At 42.7% G+C, this 20,910-nt stretch overlaps 1 protein-coding gene across 6 annotated transcripts in view; it reads left to right on the top strand.

Annotated features, from left to right (window-relative positions):
• The window catches only part of CHCHD6 (coiled-coil-helix-coiled-coil-helix domain containing 6), a 109,499-nt gene that overhangs the window by 69,658 nt on the left and 18,931 nt on the right, over nt 1-20,910 (top strand). For all 6 annotated transcript variants that reach the window (XM_064667503.1, XM_064667502.1, XM_064667504.1 and 3 more), the window contains one exon: nt 2,234-2,369. In XM_064667503.1, the coding sequence (XP_064523573.1) occupies nt 2,234-2,369 (136 nt within the window). The remainder of the gene's footprint in view (nt 1-2,233; nt 2,370-20,910) is intronic.

Below are 20,910 nucleotides of genomic sequence, written 5' to 3'. Positions count from 1 at the left end.
CATGTATGAATGCTGATTTAGGTTCTCTCTGGGCAATGCCTGTCCATGCTGATTGATCCCTTGCCTCTGGCAGCTTTAGGCAACACTCTGTGGCTTCTTACTCACCAGTGTGGCTTGTAAATAGCCCTGTGGGCTGAGCACCAAGGGGTCTCCTAAAGAAGAGGGCCATGGACTTTGCAGTACTGTCCTAACTTCATATTTACTCTAGGCAGTGAAGACTGATGCCATAGGAGAGACAGTGAAGGAACAGATCAAAAGCAAGGCACAATTCCTAAATCTCTCCCTGCTGACAAGGGCAACCCCAAGCATATTTCTAGATATTTCTGAGATGTTTGTACCATGTTGTTCAGTTCAGATGAATACAGGCTGGTTTGTGGTGTGCTGTACCTTTTTTGCTCCTCCAGGTCTCTGTATGAAAATTGCAAAATGCCCTTCAGTTTAACATCGCCGAGTTTAGAAAACCTAATTTTAAAAGTCTTAACTTTTTCAATGAATTGAGGGATTTGGTGGTATTTCCTGACCTGGTATTGTTTGGTATCGTTTCCACAGTCTCACTGATTTGATTAGAGTGATATTAAAGTTAGTGACAAAGCAAAATGCCAACATTATGAGTTTCTGAAGCTCTCTCTGGGTTCTTTTCTATCCTAAAATTTGAAGATTTTTTTTTTAGAATATGGATTTCAGAGGCTTTAAAGGTGATTTGCTGTATAACATAGAAATTAGAAATGCACACTAGCCTCTAGGGACCATGCATGGAATAAGTTTCTTTTAAAACTGTAAAATTGCTGAAGAGGTGGAAGTCTGTACAGTATCTTTGGTGGTTTCTGATCTAAATCTCAGTGTTGTAGAGTGTGGCTGTCATAATATTACTGATAAATTCTTAGTCTGTCCATCTATGTTGGCAGTAAGACTGAGGACTGAAGAAGTATCAATTAGAGTATGTCTCAGCCAAACTGTTTTTAGAGGGCAACCAGGTTGCTGATACAGAAAAGACAGAGTTGTTTTTCTTCTTTTTCTCCTTCTACTTGCTTTCCTGAGCACCTTACACAGATGTGCATGATTTGGAAACTCATATCTGAACTCTCTATAAGCTTTTAGGAGATTTCGGTTTAACATTTCCCATTTCTTAGAAATCTGTTCCACCTGAGAGAATGTGACATGCCCAGGAACAGGTCATGTTTTCTCTCTGCCTCGCTATGAATGAGTGCCTGTGGTTACTGTGGAAATGAATACATCATAGCATGGCATTAATGCCTGCCTGTAGCATCAAAAGTTTTGGAAGAAGAGGCGCATTTGATATTCGGGCACTGGCCTCTAAGCACATTGGGGCAGAAAATGCAAGGAGTTAAACAGATTTATGGTTTAGGAGATGACATCTGAGGATTGCTACACCTAAGCATATGTTCTCTTATTCTCTGGTAAAACATACCATGGCAATTGTGCTGCAAATTCCTGCAATTTGTGTCTGCCTGTCTGTGCAACTGATGTCACTGTTGTTACTGTGTTTGTGCCATTGTTGCTCGTATTGTTTTACAACGACCTTCCCCTTTATTGGTGCTGTTGCTGATGATGTGCCATATGTACACATGCACATTAGAGTATAAGAACATCATCCTTAATTGTGCTTGGGTAGCTGTCAATGCCATTTACAGAGTAAATGTACTAATTGCTGCAGAAATACAAAGAAACAGATATCTGGTCTTGCTGTTATTCTGTTTTTTTTCTTCTAGTCGCTAGGAGGATTGCTCTGCTTCCAACTATGCTGGATTTTTTGAAGTGTTTAAATAGATGAGAATTCAATAAACTGAAGCACCTTATTCAACAAGTCTGTTCAGTTCCTTGTCAGACCGTTACAGATCTGGTACAGGCCCAGCCAGGATTCCTGAGCTTTGCCAGAAATTTCCAGTGTGAGTTGGGAAAATCATTGAAACTCTTGGATTTGATTTTTTTTTTTCCTCCTGACTGCAGAGGAGAGATATGTTTTATCTAAGGGTAAAGTGGCCTTCTACATCAACTTAAAGATTATGTTCCTTCTTTCTGCTAAGTACTTTGGATTTTTCAGCTGGAAAACTGTTGGTCATTTGACCCACTTTGATGATAGCTGCTCCCACTGGTTTCTCTATTAGGACTACATGACTCCAGCACAAGATTAGTATGTGAGTTACTGGTAAAGTGGTAGTAAGTGACTGAAAACTCCTCTTCACACATCTTTCTGTGCTTGTTTTCCCTGCAGGAGGAAGAACACTGATCCTGTCTGTGCAAACCTGCAGTCTGAAATTCTGAAGTGCTACCAAGAAAATAAACGTGAAGTGCTCAAATGCTCAGAGCTGGCTAAGGAATATCAGCGCTGTGTTAGTGCAGCTCAGAAGGTAACAAAAGCTGCTCTGTTGTACTGGCTGGCTTTGCTGGCTTGTTTTGCATGGTGTTTTCTTCTGGGAAGTGCTTTCGAGAGCTGTGGTATCTGTTAGTCAAATTGCAGTCTTCATAGGAGACAAATTTTCCTTGGGATCCATTTTCCCACATTCATTCCACATTTCCCAGTCACACTGTGGTATGTCCCAACTTCACTCCCATCAGTGAGTCCTGTTGTACCGAGCTGTCACCAAAACAGTAGCACTGATGCTCCCAGGTTTCAAAGTCAGTCACAAAGATTTTTCGAAGTTTTGCCTTCTTGGACGCTGGAAAATCTGTTTTGCCAATGTCTGGAACGTTTTGAATAGGCTCTAGACATCCTCCTCTTACTGGACTTTGCAGTTGAAGGTCTTGCTTCCTTTCGTTGCTGCATGAGGAAAGGTTCTGTACTGCTGTGTGTTAGGAAAGCTGCACAATCCTAAAAACTGTTCATCTTGTGCAGAAGGCCAGGAAGCCTTATGGCTCTTCCTTCTGAGATGCAGAGTCCTGGTAGGTTCTGTTGATGCCTTAGGACAGTGGCTGCTCAGTACCTTGGAAAAATTTCTGGCTATTAAAACAAGTGAAGGGGAAAAGAAAGTGAAGTATTTGGACATTGCAACTAGGGCATGGTCCTGGGAAAAGTGAAGTGTGAAGGATGCTGTTTCCCACGTGAGAATTCAGTGGGTCAGGTGTCCCTCAAGGGCAGGCTTTTCTGTTTTGGTTTTGTTACTGAAGGGTAGAAAATTCTCCAAACGGTGCTGAGACTATAGTAAGGTGGATTTGGGGAAAAGGATGGTAATAGAAAATTGAATAGAAAATAGAAATTCTCTCCTGGGATTACTTAAGCAAAGGGTGGGAGAGAGGTGGATATTTCATGGAAGCAGTCTTTCTCTGTCGCATTAGCATTGTGAGGGGAAGCTGTATGCCTGATTTAAGTATAACATGAAACAAGCTGCCAGCCGGCTCCCAGAAGAAGCCCGACAGAAGGAGATGGGAAAATTGTCAGGATATATTAGACCAAATGTTGTTGCTAGTCCTAGTGGAATTTTTTTCCTTCCTGTTTACAAAGAAGGTCTTTGTATGTCTGCAAATCAGCAAGGTTAAAGCTGCCAGGGAAAGGGCTTTTCTCTGATATCTTTAAAGTCCCCAGCTCCCAAAACATGTGGTTTCTTTTTCTTCCTCAGCTTTCAAGTAAAGTGGTGCCTGTGCTGCTGCTGCACAATCCGTGCCCCCGCTTGCTGCGAGCGGAGCATTGGTGCATCTATTGCCAGCCTCTCTTATCCTCCTTGCCTCCTCTAAATCAGGCTTGTAGCCTTTTCAGTGGAGTATATGTTTAGCAAATGCATTTACCAATACATCTTTATTGCATGCAGTGCGGGTGGAATGTGATTACCAAAGAAGACAGATTGCATTAAACTTCAGCATATTTGCAAGCTGCGGCTCCAACTCGCCTGAGAGAGGGGCTGGGATGCTGCCAGCCCTGAGCCCCAGCCCGACATTATTAAAGAGTAAATTGGAAGCTAAATGACTGGTAACAGCAGAGGGCAGTGAAAGATCCTATTAACTTGGATCTTTTTTGGATTTGTGTGGTGGTGGAGTTTCTGGTAGGCTTGCTTTATAAACCAGAAACTGGGGGTTGTCTGGTTGTCTTCGTTCCCAGAGTCTTCAGTGAACTTCAGGAATTTTTTCCCCACTGTTATTAGAAACTACCTGGAAGGAGCAGTGTGTAGGACATGAATTTGTTGTGGATGATGACAACATGGCAGAAAATCTTGCTATGTTTTAAGAAGGGGTGAGAGAGACTAAAGGTAACTAAACCTTTCAGCTAGATATAGGCACCAGAGGGTCCTGCAAGTACAAATTCAAATAAAACTTGTGTAAGGCAGTATGTATTCTGTGGTTTCCTTTTGTCCCAGGACAGCTCAAGCCCTGACAATTTTCCTCACTGCTCTTACTGACTTCTGATATATATGTAGCGATCACAAGCTGTTGTGTTTTATCATATAGCATTAAAACTCCCTCCTCCCTTCCCCTTTTTAAGCTGTTATTTTTCCTTAAGTTTAAATTAGCATCTTCTACCAAATGGCTTTGTCTCACGCATTCCTCATTCAGGAAATTCAGGTTGGAGGAATGTGGGAAAGAAAGGCCAGAATCTCTTAATTTCTTGGGTATTTTTTTACACTTTAAAAAAAAAACCAAAACCACAATTTGTTTTCCAGTAGAGGAGGTTGTAATCAAAGCTGGATGTGTGACTTCAGCTCGCTTGCATGCTGGTGATTTGTTCTGCTGCTTTTTACTAAAGATTTTATAAGGCTTGGTGAATATTCTCTAATGAAGCATCTGGTGCTCTGCAAGTTCCTTTTGATGACTGGTAAAAATGTCTCCAGGGCATGGTATACATTAGACTCAGAGAAAGCAAGCTCTAGATTTCTAGACTGAAAATTACAGGTTACAGTGGATGAGAATAATTCTTTGCATCTTCCCCCTTACTGTTTTGGTTTGAGAGTGTTCCTTTGGGCACCCATTTCCCTTTGCCTGTTGCTGTGCACATCTCTGAGCAAGGAGCTGAGATCCACCCTCAGTTATTTCTCCCCCATGAACAAATGTATCAGGTAATCATTTAATGAGTTTTAAAATTTATTTTATACTCATTTCCTGTACGGCCCCTCTTCCTGGAACAGGTTACTTTATTGTAGCGTATGGTAGGGTTATAGCTAATGTTACCTGTTTTGGATTTTTTCTGGCCATTGGACCATCTTCTGTAGTCAACAGAGGGCAATAGGCACCTTTAGAGCGTGGTGCATCTGGCTCTAAAACAGTCATCTGAAATGGGCCAGCTGAATTGCCAGCCACTAGTATTTCTCTCTGCCACTTGGGAGGCACATCCAGAGCATGAACTATGAAGTTGGTGCCTGTACTGGGATGTTCACAGTTATGGGAGCAGGATCCTGCTCTGGTTGTCCGCCTTTGTAGCTAGTATGCTTTCAACTTGCCCTGCCTAACCTGCTCTCTGGCTTTTCCATTTGTTCCATCCTGAATGTGGAGTTTTGGTCCCGTTGCTGTAGGCTCACCGCAGCAGCCTCAGCCCCCTTAGGCGCTGGGTTCCTTGCTGTATCCTGTGCTTTGCTTATGTGGAAGCTCTCTGACTTCAGAGTGTGTTACTGTGATATCTCCTGTTTAATTTAGGAGTGTTTTATCTTTTCTGGTGGTCTGTTTCCATGGCTCTGCAGAACTTCAGCTACAGCATAAAAATCGCTGGCTTTAAATCTAATAAAAGCTGGGATAATGGGACAGCTGTAGGAGGGGCAGTTCCCATTGTGTCTTTTAAAATTGCCTGTAGTTTATTGACCGCAAGTTTCACCAAGAGCTACTGCTGCCGTTAGATAATGAGAATTGAAAATTGCTGCTGCAGTTTCCCCAAGGCTTTATCTTGTGCCAGTGAGAAGAGGGTGTGGAAGGAAAAGGGGAGTGGGCAGTGGAAATCTGCGTAATTTCTTAGTTTGAGTTCAGATGGAAGGGGAAAACAAGTGATTTTGTTTTAAAAAGTCTGAGTCCTTTTAGTGAATTGCTTCCCTCCCCCATGCAAATATGCACTCACATGCAAGCTTTTCAGAATATTTGTGACCCATTCTGCTTCCCTTGTGTTCTGTTCACACCAACAGGCTAATCTGAATTTACGCAGAATTTTAGTTGGTTAATTTGTTATGTAATTGGTGCTTATACCAGAAAATCTCCAACCAGCTATCACTTGGAAAATGAGTCCTCCAGTGACCATATATTAACATGATTTGAGATTTCAAACAGAACCTGCTTCCTTCAACTGTGTGCAGAAAAAAGTCTGTTAGGGAAGAGCATGTATCCCTTTTCAGGTGTTTCCTTACTGTCTCCAGCTGCCTGTTTTTCACAGAAGGACCAAGGTGAAATTTTTTGTGCTCTAGCTCCTGGCCAAACCAAGCTATCAAGAGCTGTGTACTCAGACATGTGTATTCCCTTGTCAGTAGAAGCTATATACATTGAGCTAGGAGCCATTCATAATTCTGCACCCTTTCTCTCTGTTCTGTGTCCAGCTTCTCAAAAATCTGCTATTCATAATAGACAAAGGTAAACCTACTTCTGTCAAGGCTTTAGGGCTTGTCTACATAAGGAAATTACAATGCAATAAACTAGTGAGTGAGTTTATGGTACAGCAACTTCTCTGTATGTGAACATTCTGAATTTGTAATGGAAGCGCAGGGAAAATTCACACACGTTTGCTGTGAGTCACTGTGCTACGTGCAAACAAGCCCTTGCAAAACACTGATTGACTGGATTCCAGCAGAGGGCCACTTTTAACATAACCTTGAGTTATCTGCATTCCGCTTTGCCCTTGACTATAATAAAAAGGAATGTGGTTCAATTTATTGCGCTTACATTTCCAAGTGATCCTTGTAAGAGCCCAGTTCCCTTTTGGCACACACAGCAAAGCATTGCAACTCTGCTGGAAGTTTGTCTCTAATCGGGACAGGGACCTTGATTGCTGAGAAGATGCCGTAGGTAGTCCTGCAGTGTCCCATCCTGGCGGAGCAGTTTTGCTCAAGCACTTTGGATCCTGCTGAAGTATGGCCTGCTGGGAGCTTTCATTCTGCAACCTGGATCTCTCTCTGCTTAAGAAAAACAGCTTTGGGATGCATTGGATGCCACAGGCTGCATTGCAGGTATCAGATCATTCTGGATTGTCAGGCTTTTGTTACAGTGTTGTGTCCATTCTGATGGATCACAGGGTACTTTATAGATAGGTTGTGTACTTATTGGAGTAGAGAGGAGCAGTCAGTGTGTGTGGCTGGGGAAAGAAAATTTGGACCAGGTATGGCAAGGCCTGTATCTGTACTTGAGAAATGGCAGAATTTCTCCTCCCCTTGGGACTCTGCAGAGGTAGATCTTAGCTGTTGAGGTCTCATTGAGATCTGTCGCACATTGCTACTTGAAATGCCAGTATACCTAACTTGGAAAGCTTTAGGGTTGTTCGAGCTTTCTGGATTTCAGCTTTGTAGTTTCAGATAAATCTGTGTATTCCCTATCTAGAGGATACTGTATCCAGCCATCCTCAGCTGGGTATGAGTCTGCCCTGCCTGCCTTTTGTCAGTTGGTCCTTGCTCAAAGCAAACATATCTCTAAAAGTGGGGGGATTTTTTGCCTTCTCTTTAAAGGCAATTCTCTCTCTTTTTTTTTTTTTTTAAATCTTTCTCTTTCAACCTTTATTTGTGCAAATGCTGTGGTGATAACACTGTTGGAGGGGTTTATGACTCAGTAAATGGTCCCCACAAGGGAGTCGGGGGAAGAGGCCGCAAGCTGCAGGCAGCTGCTGTTGTTTAGTCGTTAACACAGAGGAGAGCAGCAGTGGATTAACTGCACCCAGGCATACCCTGACCTGATATTTGCAGAGGTGAAAAGGATCCATATTTTGCTTCTAATTATGAAGGATGGGAACAGTTATTGTTTTGATTTTTCAAGGCAGCAGCTCTAGGTTCTGGTGGGTTTTGGGTCTGTACACAACACATCATATCCTCAAGAGTTCACTGGTGGATAAACTAAAAATATTGAGCTGCCTGAAAGGACATAAACCACCATCTTAGTATATGAGGCATGTTCCAGAGTAAAATGCTGGCCTACTTAAAATGGAAATGTCTGCTGCTTGTACCTGGTATTTATGAAACTGGAGGCATAAGTTCTTTATTTGCTCTGTATCTCAGCACTTCACAAAGCTCTGATGTTCCCCACAGCCTAGTGTGTTGTCAGCACTTATTAACCCACATGAACAAATTCCTCTCTCTGTCTGCTGTTTGCAGTCCACATAAAGCCCAAACCTCCTGAAGTTTGTCATTTTCAAAGAAAATGGGCAAAAATAAGTTTAAAACTGTTCTCACTTGGCTGTGCTTCAAGCCTTCTCTTTCCTTAGTCCATACTCTGCATCATGTTTTCCTCTCAAGCTCTTATATCCGTTGCCTGATCTGGAAGGAGGACTTTTGACCACATTTCTCTTCTCATAAACAGTCTGTTGTCTAATGGTTCAACGCCCAGTCCATGTGCATTTATTTTTGGTTTTCTGGTTTTTGATTGTTTGGGTTTTTTGACATTGATACACTGAGGCAGAATTGCCTTCGGGTCTAATTTCTCACTTGATGATTCTCATCTCAGAGATACTTACAGGTAAATTTAATCTAAATATATATGTTTTACAGATGGTTTTGAGGGCAGTGTTGTTCAAAAAGGGAAAGAAGACAGTATGCCATTACAATTTCTGAAAATGAATTATTTGGCATTTTTTTACTTCTGAAATGTGGTCTTGCTACAGTTCTTGTTTTAAGACTTAGTTTGCCTGAAAGTGTTTTAAAACAGTTTAAAAAAATCCCTGTAATAAAAATACTATAAGAGCTAGCTGGTCAGGAATGAGACATCATAGCTGACTTGATACTCTGATGTGGTGTTTGAGTGGGTGTATCTGAAAAGTCTCGTCAGAAGTTGGGTATCAAAATGTCACTCTTTTTTTTTTTCTCTCTTTTCAGAAATTATTTTTTCCCTTTAGGCTTAATTGGACCTACGTGGATCAAACAGGTTTCTCTAGTACTGTGCTCTCTGTGCGTTCAGCAGCATTTTCCTGAGAACTGGAGCCTGTATTTGGTAGGGCTTATCTAGTATGGGAAATAGTGAGAGAGTGTTGTGATACATCATGCTGTTTTAATGCCAGATTTTTTCACAAAAGATTTGTAGCACTGTGTTGGCAAGTGGGAAGTGGAAATTCTTACTCAGATTAATTCCAGGAGACTGATGACCAAGCAGTCTTAGACACAAAGAAGTTTATTTCCAATTTTTAAACTATGTGTTTTGCTGCTGAACTTAGATTGAAACAGATCCACAAAAATTGCTGTCGATAGCAACTGCTGGTTAGAAGCACAAGGTCAGTGGTCAAGTGCTTTTAGACTCTCAGGAAGTTCCAGAGTAGCCCTGACTTCCATAACTTCCGTGCTAATGTTAGATCCATCCTCTGACAACTCGGCTATAACTTGGGAAATTATATCAGTGATGCCAAAGTCTTCATGACAAACTGGGGAAACCAGAGATTTGTTGTGCTCCTTGTTGGTCGTAGTCTGCACAGGGTGGTTTCCTGCTACGTGCAGTTTGCAGTCTCCACGCACCATCCATCAGGTATTTTTGTAGCAGGTCTTGGGGCTGAATAACTTGAGAACTAGTAGGATTTAAAGCCTTCACCACTCAGCAAAATGTGTCTGTGTAGGCAACCTGTGCAGAGGTTATCCTGGTGGCAGTGGTCCCAATCCAGTGGAAGAGTTGCTCCCAGGGCAAGCAAGACTGCTCTAACTAGCCCCTTCTTTGCAGTGCCAAAGAGAACTTGGGAGGTGAATAGTGGGTGAGCCCTATTAGTGGGAAACCAATCCTTTTCTAATCAGAGCTATGGCGTGCTGAAGGAGAATGGTTGCAGAAGTTGCCCTGATGCTGCTTGCTAGTGTTTGTTCTCTGCACAGAGCCTCCCTGTCTAAGGCTGCAGAGAATTCATCTGTCACAAAATCCAAACTTTGAGGGAAGGTTTCTTTCTGCATCCTGCCTGCAGTAATTGTTTGTGATTTTCACCCCCCTGTGACACTGTTTACCCAACAGGCCTCCTTGTCTGAAGATATTTCCTGGTATACTTGTGATGCTTCCAAAGCAATTTAAAGCTTTCAGTCCTAGCTAGACCTTCGCAAACCAGTGGAAGAAACCTTTCTGGACATCAGTGCTTCAAATATAGGAACAAGATATGTTGAAGACAGTGTTACAGTGACCTGAATACAGTGCTAGAGTTAGCTCTGCTGCTTATACTTTGTTCTGTTTGTAAGAAACTTTCTTTTGGTTATAACGTTTTCTGGTTAGAGACCTTTGCTGGGGGCCTTTAAGAGCTGGTGGAAGGCTCTTAAAGACCTCTGCAGTCACAGAAGCCAACACTTGTTATAATTAAAGTGTTTTACCTTTGTAATGTGAGGGAAGCAGATAGTGAAGCTTTGATTTAGGATGGTGCTTCAGTGTCTGGTGTGTCTTCTTGTTTCTGAAGCTGTTTCTGCTGTACTGTGTTGAGCCTGAGTGTACACGCAGAAATGCAGACAAAATTATTTTGACAATGTGTTCGCTCTTTGTCCCTGTTGAATGCCTGTTTGTCCTGTATAAATGGATTTCGGGATCAGCCAACCTTCAGCTCTGAATTAGTCTAATAAGGCATGGTAGGTAGGGTTTAAAGGTCATTTTGCAAGCAGCTGGTTCTCTGAATATATTAGGGATGGAACGATTTTTTAAATAATGATGTTGGAAAGCTGTTGATTTAACTTCTCAAATACCTGTGTGCTATAAAATTTCAGCTCTTCTGCCTCTGTCCTTCAAGTGCTCTGCTTGCCCTCTGCCTGCTCATCTTTCTGTCATTTCCAATTACCTCTGCCCATTTGCCCCTGCATTACCTCCCATTCAGTTTATCAGTCCATGTTTACTGCCCACAAGGACTGGGTTTATTTTTCTGAGGAGCTCATCTGTTGGGTTATTTCTCTGAGCTGTGGAACAGAAAGCTAAGGGTTCCTTGGTTTGGGCTGTTAGTAAAGCATTATTACACTGTTCTTTTATTGGGGAACTGGGAGCTCTGAACAATCACCACTACATTGGCAGCATTTTTGTGTCTTTTCAGGTACCTAGTTCCCTTCTCAGGATGGATTTAACATTAGTGAAAGAAGATCATGAGATTTTTTTTTCTTTAAGTCCTGAACAGGTTGAAGCATGCACAGTGATTATTCCAGTTTCCTCTCTATAGAGTGTGTACTTCAATTCTGACCCGATCTAAGTGTTTCATATGAAAATGGAAAATGCTTTTCTTCATTGGCTTGTTCCCTGGTTTCTTCTTTGCGTTTGCCAGTAAGGATGATTTCAAATATTCTGGCAACTTATGTGTTGTGGACACTGAAAGGAGGTCGTGGAAGCCTTTGGCGGGGGCATTATCCTTCTGCCAGGTTTGAGATGGTGCCTTGCCATTACAGCTACTTGCAGCTGTACAGTCTCCTGGATCTTCAAATCTTCTTTCTGCTTGTTTGAAGTTTCATTCACAATATGTATCCTCAGGAAATCAGATAACTGGACAAAAAGCAAGCTTAAAATTTAGGGAGTTTATAACAGCTGCAACATTTGTTTTTCTTGCACTTAGACCAAGCTGCTGTGAAACTTTGACATTTTGTCTTATTTTCTGAAGGATGTTTCCTACTCATGACTTGCAGTTGTTCTGAGTTTATTCTCTTCTTTAGTACTGTGCAGTGCCCTGACCCAGCTACTTAAGCACTGCAGTTTCTGTCTAGGACACATTTCTTTTTTAGATGTTGTATTAACAGCATATTTTTTCTGTCACTGAGGTTTTTCTGTGCAGTGCTCTCCTGCCTATCATGGAAATAGATAAGTGATACAGGACTGAACTGATTTGTGGGTTCTGTATGGCTGCCTGTAGGGGCTCAGAAAGCAGTGCCCAGCTATATGATGGGTCCCTGCTCAGCTGCTGTTTAAAAAACACTCTTACACAGGACTCTCTTTGCTGATAGGACTGTAAACCTTGGGATTAAGGGTTGAAACTATAGTTGACAAAATGATTATCGACATTCTTCAGGATCAGAAGAAAGATATAAATAAACACATCTTTGCAGTATAAACTTCAGGAAAACCTGTGCAATTTAGAGGACAATATTGGCATAAGATTTAAAAAAATCCAAAAGTTTCTAAATATGAAAGAATTGAGGTTTTTATCTTCTGGGTGAGGCAGCAGGGCAAGTTCGGTTATGTACTTGATAACTTTATGAAAGAAGTTCTTTGATAGAATAGGAGAGTTTCTGGTTATAGATACAATACAGAGACTGGTTGATCTCTCCAAAGGAGTTGGAAAGGAGGCCGAATTACTGTTTATCCATCTCAGTGCCATCTTAGTTCTATGTTTGAGCACTTCTGCTATGTTCTTTTTCATGGGTGGAAGACGGGAGAAAATGTATCCTTCTTTTGAGGCACTGGGTGCAGCTAAATACGGTGTGGTGGGAAGTTATGTGGATACTTTCAATGACCCTCCAGGCTCTCTGACACTGTCTTCTCATGGATTCAGTTGTACACCAGTTGGTGACTCTGAACACAAGAGTTTCCCTCTGGCCATATCAGCAGGAGCTGTTCAAAGCTTTTGTCTTCAGTAGTTCTGAAGGTAGCCTACATAGGATTATCATCGTTTAACAAGCTCTGTATCTGGTCTCTAGGATGTTGTCAGTACTATTGAACTTCTGTGGCACATCAAGGTTGTATTTCGTCTCTTAGTATGAAGCCTAAATGTGTTCATGAGTATTCTGACGCTCAGGAAATCTCAAATCTTGTAAAAGTAGGCAGCCACTGAAAAATGTTTTGAATGCTGTGATCCAGGTAGGATTCTTCCCAGCTGTGTGTACCTCAAGCTGACATAACAAAGGCTCTGTGATAGAGCTGGAAGACAGTAGAGAAATTTTTGTGGAGAGCTTGTGGGGCACCAGTGATCACCTTAATGTTCTGCAAAAACCAACCTTAAAGCTTGTGTGCAGACTCCAGATTGACCTCTCTAGAGCAGAAGCAGGTTCATTGCTGAGGATAGACCAGGTGTAATGTTCTAATGAATTCCCCTCTTTCCAGCTTTAGCAAATAGCTTGAGACACATGGGCTGCCACTTTGTTGAAGCTATTAAATGTGAAAGTCCTACTTTGTTCTTGCTGGGACTGATGAGGGGGCCTATGTGCACACAAAGCTATGATGTGGACTTGAAACAACAGAATGCTCTCGAGTTCCTTGTTTAATCCAGTATCAAATGTATGCCCTCTGGGAGATGAGCAGGAGAGAGCCCAGGCTGTGTGAGACAGTTCCTGGTGCTTCCTTGTTTTGCTGAGCCTTGACATTTGCTGTAGTAGAGCCCCATAAAATGCAGGAAAGTCTCTTCAATCAGGTAGGTGTATTAGAGGGTTTCTTGCACTGATGGATTAGAGCCAGGCTGTGTTCAGTAAATGCGGATAAATAATAAAAGGTGAGATTGTGTGCAGTGATCCCAGGTCTCCTTTCTTCAGCTGCCGCCTCCTGTCTGTTTGCTGGGAACCTTTGCACAGGCAAACGGCTTTGCTTGAGAGAACAGGCTATGCACTATTTTCTGACACTGCCAAAGGTGGCTGACACAAAGCTGAAGAAGAGCTTCTCTCCCAGGAACTGAAATGTCAACAAAGATGTGCTGCTTTACAGGGCCCTGACTTGCTTTGTAAAAACTGAACAGATGTTGGTAGGTTGGGAGCTTTGCCATATACAGAGCAGACCCTGGAGAGCAGGGCAGAGCCTGCCCAGGTGTCATGAGTAACACTGTTCTGGGTTCATGCCAGCACTTCCCCTGAATCAGGCTCCCCCCGATCTGTGTCTGGAGTTTTACCCTGATTAAGGAGATGGGACTCACGTAACCATGTTGTGCATCCATGAGCTTGGTTTCTGTCCCACTCTCTGCTCCCTCTGAACCTGCTGGTGAGTTGCAGTGATGTTCCTCAGAAGGCACAAAGGCTCTGAAGTAATAAGTTCCTGTATACCTTGTGAAAGCAGGCAATTAGGTGGAGGGAAGGAACCCCAGTGGTGCTCGTGCAGGGGGGAATGATATTGACTCACTCTTTATTAGACGTGAGCTTGGGCACAGAGGAACTTGGAGACATGAATCTGGAGGAATCCAAGTGACTTCATTTCTGCTGCTCATGAAATGGCCTGTTTCCACATGAAGCCTCTGGCTTGCCTGAACGTTTGAGAGGCTGACTTCTGCTTACCACTGTGATCAGCTTCCTTGGAGAGATTCAACAAGGGTGGCACTGCAGCAACTGAGAAGAAGCAGCCTGGTTTTTAGGGATAGTCCTTTGGAATGTGCCTTCTCTGTCCAAGTATTGATTTCTTTCTTTGCTTTTGAGAAAGGGAAACAAACCCCTTGTTGCAAGAGAGGGCTACAGAAAGCTTTCAGAAGTTTATAGTTTGATCCTTTAATGCCTGTTCTCTTATTTTAGGATGAGATAAAAGGTACAGTATTAGGTGTGAGCAACCTGGAAAAAGAAAAGAGCTCATGGATTTAAGGTAGCCTGTGGTCTTGCTTCCTGTACCTCTTTCTGTGTTGTTCAGACAAATGTTTAATGCTTGGAAAACTTGAACTCTGGGGACTAGGGCAACTGCTGATCCTCGCTGCCCTCAGGACATTCTCCTGCTCATCAGCAGGTCGTTGTCAGCTCCTTGGTAGCTTGTTTTTGCTGCTGCGTGTTGAGGCAGGACAGTGTTTGAGATGGGGGAAGAGGAAACTTTGCTCCTATGTCCATGGACTGGTGTGACAGACAACTGTGTGTGAATGAAACAGCCTGAGGTCTGTCAGCTCAGTGTGGTTGCTGTCTGTGATGTGGCTGTGATGTCCAGCGGTCCTTGTTTGGACATTGGTTGTGCAGAATCAATGACTACTGACCATTTTTCTCAGTCCCCACTGGTCATCCTTGCCCATCTGTTATTAAGCCCACTTTGGCATGACTGGCAGGAGCTTATTCCAAAGCCTGATGGAAGCGAGGTGTAGTGGTTGTGGAGTGTGGCCATTGAGGAACTGGTTGTGTCAGCAGGTGTGCAGGCGGGCTCTGGGCAGTATAGCAGGGGTTCGTATTTAGGAAGTTTTCACAGGCCCCATGAGTGCAATGACAGGCTTTGAAGCGTGGTTTCCTCTGAGCTCTGCTTTCCCACAAAATCTTCAGGCATGATCCATCAAGGAGTGTGAAATATATTCAAAATCCCACTGCTGCCTTTTTCTCACAGTCAGCAGGGTTGGGCTTTCTTCTCCAGTCTGGAGTTGTTTGCTGTTGAGAATAAGCAGTCTCTTTTCTTGTGATTCCTTACCTCTCTTTGGGACATGATGCCATCAAGAAAACCAGCTGTTCCAATCTGAGAGCTGCCTCTGCCTTCATGCTCTCTTGTCGATTGTGTTGAATCAACGAAGTGCTGCAATACTATAGAGGAAAGGGGGTTGTGAAGGAATATATGGAAGGAATATTTAGAAGGAATCATATCTTGCCACGTAGTTCACAATGGATGTGTCTGGAACTAGATCTGTTATAATGACAGAAATCCCTTCAGGAAAACTTGAACCCCAGGTCCAAATCCTTGCTTCACTAAGTTGTGGGATCTGCGAGTTTGCACATGGAGAAGAGAGCTAGCTAATCTGAGCATCTGGGGAGACCTGACAACAAGTCCTGGCTGCTCCTGCTGAGAAGATGGTGTCTTTGATAAGTGTTATGGAAAAAAATATTAGAAGAAGAGAAGTAAGGGAGATAATCCCTGGAGGCTAGCTGTATCAGAAGGATAAGGTTCAAAATACTCTTCTTGTAAATCCTGCAAATTGCAATTCTGACTCCCTTAATCTCTTGAACCACTGTCTCAAATCTTTGTCAATACAGACTTGTTTCCTGTGATGCTCAGCTTCAATGGCATCTCTGTTCAGCCAAGAAAACTGCCAGGTTGTGCTTTGACTTTGGTTCCAGCTGTTCAGTGCAAAAAGCTTTCATTGCTGCTATGAAAAGCTTTTCTTAAGGGACAACATAAAGCAGGAGTGTTGTGGTGCTTGAAGGCTGAAGTAGGCATCTTCCCTTCAGAAGAGTGTTCTAACACAGACGTCTGGTACATTGTCATGTGGATAAAAGGTTATAAGGATTGTGTGTTAATCTGTAGCTGTCTGCAGTTAATCTCCCCAGCAGGCTTGGATCCAGCTGATGTTTGGACCCACCAGCCAGGTATGCAAGGAAATTTCTTCAGTGGCTCTGAACTGCTCCACAAGCCTCTAGGTTGTAATTGTTCATCTGGGTCCTGCCTGCTCTTCCTTGTGATCCTTGGTTCTTGCTCCGTCTTTGTTCTTGCTTTGCTTTCTCTGTTGGTATTTTCCTTGGCTTCATCAGTTTTGGTTTGTACTTGCTGTGGTTCCTGGTCCATCCTGACAGCAGGATGGTATGTTCACACCATACTGCGTGTTTTACCCCAGGCAAGCTTATGTTCTTCCTGATAATTGCCTCAGAATCAACAGTTGGAAGTGTTTCTTGATCTTGGCGCAGATTTCTCAAGTACCACTGAAGTTCTTATGAGCTTCTGGAATTGCGTGTTGTAGAGTTGTAAGAACCTGCCCTCCTGATTCCCTACTTGGCATTTCTTATTTGCAAGTTTATGTCTAGGTATGCACTTGATTATATCTTTTTTTTTTTTTTTTTTAAACCTGTTTCCCTGAGGTTTACTCTCTGGAATCCTTCTCTTAAGCTTAAAAACACTAGAAATTTGCCAACCCTCTTGTGCAGGATCTAGAAATGTGAAGGTTGTGGAATCCCTGTTTTGTCCCACTGGCACCAGAATTGAGTGCTGTATAGCACTGCCAAGTTTTCCCCACTGTATTTTGGGTTTTTTTTGTTTTTGTTGTGGTGTGCTGAATTCCAGATCATTGCAAGTGCCATGCTAGCACTGAGGTGAGTCCCCATTAAATCAGGACAGTGAATAGCAAATATTTGAGCTGTAGGGAAGGGTAAATTGTTTGAGAACTTTTCTGTGATATTCTGTGATTAAAACTCAAGCTGTGGGTATTTCACATGTATTTTTAAACTGTGTGTGGCTCAGTGTTATCACTGTGAGTGCATGATATCCTCCTCACTACCTAGCATGAGCAGTTCTGGCCATGTGTAGGATTTTTCTTGCAGTCTGAACAAGTGAGCTAGAGATATGCTATTGCCCAGGTTTGCTACCCTCTCGCGCTCCTCCTCTCATCTCTTTTACTCACCTCTTTCTAATCTGGGCTCAGATTTTTCTTTTCCCCCCGTCTTCATTTTTTTCACCTGCTTCCTTCCAGTGTCTCTGCAGCCTCTCCCTCCCTCCTCTCCTCTCCTCTCTTCTGTCCCTTTGGTTTGCATTCCTCTCATTTTACAACCTATATTGGAGCTGACACCAGGCTGCCTATTCCCTGCAGCACTGAACTGGCGGTTTGGAAAGAGGAGGCTGCAGTTCCCTCAAGGGGCAAGGCAGAGTTCAGTGTCTGTCTTATTTTTAAATATGCATCTGAACACGGCTGATCAGAGGAGCAAAATAAATCTTTGGGTTCTGAGCACTGGAAGCTCATAAGGACATAATGCAATCCTCTGCATCCCCTTGCACTCACTGAACATGAGAGTTGCTTAGCACAGGGTTGTTTGACTGCAGAAAAGATGGCTAAGATTCAGAGATTCCATGGAAGGAAGGTAGAAAGGTGTGGGTGCTTTGTAAGCCTCACACCTTGTTTTTCTGCTTCAGGTTCTTTTTCATCCTGTCAGATTTATGCACTTTTTTTAGCCCTGAAGGATCCCAGCATACATTACCCAGCTGTATGTCAGCCTTGCAGGATCTGTTTGCCTTGGGCAAATATAAGACTGATGACTGATCATCGAGTTGGTGTGGTGAGGGGATAAGGTGGGATATCCCAGTTCCGCGTTCTTACCACAACTAGTGCCATGAAAAGGTACCAGAGATGGATCTGCAGGTTTCTCAGTATGAGTAGCAGCTCTGCTAAGGCAGGTTATGTACCCACCCGGTGAATTTCCTAAATGGTTTTGCTGTGCAGCTCTGGCTGCTGGCATCTGTTCAGGCAGCACAGTGATGTAGTCACCTAAAGGGCAAAAAAAAAGGCAGGTGCTTACTGGTCCAACAGCTCCTGCCAGCAGATAAGGATCGGAAGTGAAGGAGAGCATATTGAATTAAAGCTGCAGTCATAATTTTAGTTTTGACAAAATGTATGTAGTTTGGCAGAATACCAGGGTCCTGACTCTTGTAAAAATGTGTCACAGGGTCCTTTGGGATCTTGGGAAGGTCAAGATCTCTATTGAAAACCTTCTGTTAACTGTGTTACTTTCTGTGGCACAGGCTGCTTTGGTTTGGTGTGGGCACAAGGTAAGAACTGTTCCTTTCTGCAATGTGTTGGACATCTCTGATCCTTTAAGTGGTCAAACCTGGTCTAATTAGCTAAGAGTACAAAATGGTTGCAGCAAGTAGCATGGGGGAGGCTGCAGGCTCATCTTCTTCATGTTTTCTTTTAGTATCATTGACTAGTGAGCAGCCTAACCCGTCACAGCATCAGGACCCAATACCAGTACACTGATGGTGTCTAGAGTAGGTTGAAGTAAGCTCTACTCTGAACAGAGAAGAAACATTAAGGTGGCTACATCTTAGTTCTTCAGGAATACTCTAATCATCCCAGAAAACCAAATTCTTTTTGATTGGAGAAAAGTCCTCCTGTTAGGAGGATCTCAGTGTTTATGCTGTCTAATTTCTTTCTTTGACTTAAAGAAAAAAGGAGTAGTTTAGACTTTCTAGTTGCAGACTGGTGAAATATGTGCGAATGATAGAAGAATTGACTGCTGGGGTGGATGGATTTGGCCTTCTGTTCTGATTCTGCCTTTTTTTGCCAAAGGATCCATGTTTTTGGACTCTGATGAGGTATGTTCAGTTGCTGTCCTTGTAACAGTTTGTGCAGTATTTGTGTGGAAGAGGTTGTGCATTTGAAGTGGGTGAGGAATGGAAACAAGAGCTGGCACTCTACAGCTGATTTCTTCTCTGCAATGCTGCATATTCAGTTGTCAATTTTTCTCTACTTTTTGAAAATTTTTTACTTCTTGTTTTAAAATAGCTAGTAGAGAAAGAGGATCCATTGCCTACAAGGATTGCTGGAGCCAAGTGGCAGATAAATCTTCCCTGGCTGTGCTCTTTCATCTCCTCCCTGTCCTGGAGATGACTCTGCTGGAGTTGTGGGCCCCCTGGATATGTCTGTGTACCCAGTCCTGATAAGCAGCACTGTGTGCACCATGGCTTACTCACTGCAGTCCTGACTGGCTTTATTATTCCAGTTAGACCTTTCCTGAATAATAAAGCTACTCATTACAGGCTCTTTTTTTTCCTCCGGAAAATTACATATCACCACATTGTCACCAGAACAAGGTTGTGTACATGAGGGAGCCCTGGATAACAGAGTAGTAAAACCACCTGGACTGGCTGCTCTGATTGCACCAGTTCCTGCAGCCTTTGAGGCTGTGGTGTCAGTGCTGGGAGAATTCCTTGGGAGAGCAAACAAACTGCTACAACAATTCTGGCATGATCCTATGTGACCTTGCTTTTGCTATGGTAGGGAACAGTTTGCAGAAGGGCAGTAGAAAGGATATGCCCAAAGTTGCTTTCATGTGTAACTTAGAGTATTCAGGATTTGACCCTCAGTCCCTCGAGGTAAAAGGCTGCTGTGTTAACCCCACCTCTTCATCTCTTGCCAAGTCTGAAAATCCAGGTTCTTAAGAGGAGCTGTTACTTGTATGACCTTCATGCGTGAAACAGTTTCTCTTTTAAAATGTGTTTTCCCCTTTATCAGTTATTCATTGAAGAGTCTCTTTGCATCTGTAGAATTTTGAAGGGTAGCTATTATTTTACCATTTTAATTTTCCCAGCTGTTCAAATAATTGTTTTAACCTCTCAGTGCCTGGATGTGCTTTTCACATTCTGGTTGCTCTGCACTGTATTTCTTCAGTTTCATGTTTTAAATTACAAACAGTTTTTTCCCCTATTCCAAATGGTTACTCTGTGACTTTTTTCTCTATAGCTTTAAGTCTGCATTGGTCTGAACAACACTGACAGCAAGACGATTGTGAACTTTCACTTTGTGATATTGGGCTCTCACATCTCATTTTGGGTGGTTTTTTTGTAGTTACTGCTCTCCCCACACCCCCAAGAGGACTTAAAGATCCCATTAAAACCAGAAGAAACTGGTTATTCTGAAAAGGTCTTGCCAGTGGCTTCTCTGGGGTTGCATTTCACTGTATATAGGGAAGGGGCTCTGACAGAGACAACAAAACCAACACAGAATACATTGTCTTCCTGTAGTTTTACAGGTATTAAAGTCAAAGCATTAAATATGATAGTGGTTCCTCTAGCCTGGAGGCAAGGCTGTGACAGCTGAGGACAAGGCAAAGCTTTCTGCTGGTCTGGCGGAGGATGTGGCTATTTGAGCTGAGGCACTCACTACCAGTGTGGTATTCCCAGCCTAGGGTGATGCTCAAAGGAGGAGGGATGCATCTTGTGTCCTATCTGGGGCAAAACACTTCCATGTGGGAGTACCTCCAGAGCAGTGGTGTCTCATTTTCATAGCTTCAGTTTGCTTTTATATATATATATATATATATATGTATATACACGTATATATTTTATTTTATCTTCAAGGAACATTGCTTTTCTTGAGTGTGTCTTTAATGGTCTTGCCATAGAGACAGAAGTGGAATTTGAAAATAAGTAATTATATTGTGATATTTTGGACACATTGCTGTAGTTTCTCTTGCGTGTTCTTCTCACGTGTTCCAGAATTTGCAAAAGGTGATTTATAATTCATCAAACTAAGCGTAAAACATCTGACTGCAAAACCTATCAATCTGATCACATCTC

This window comes from Pseudopipra pipra, chromosome 11 (genome assembly GCF_036250125.1).
Source record: "Pseudopipra pipra isolate bDixPip1 chromosome 11, bDixPip1.hap1, whole genome shotgun sequence".
Classification (NCBI taxonomy): Eukaryota; Metazoa; Chordata; class Aves; order Passeriformes; family Pipridae; genus Pseudopipra; species Pseudopipra pipra.
This window is presented reverse-complemented; position numbering and strand designations above follow the sequence as displayed.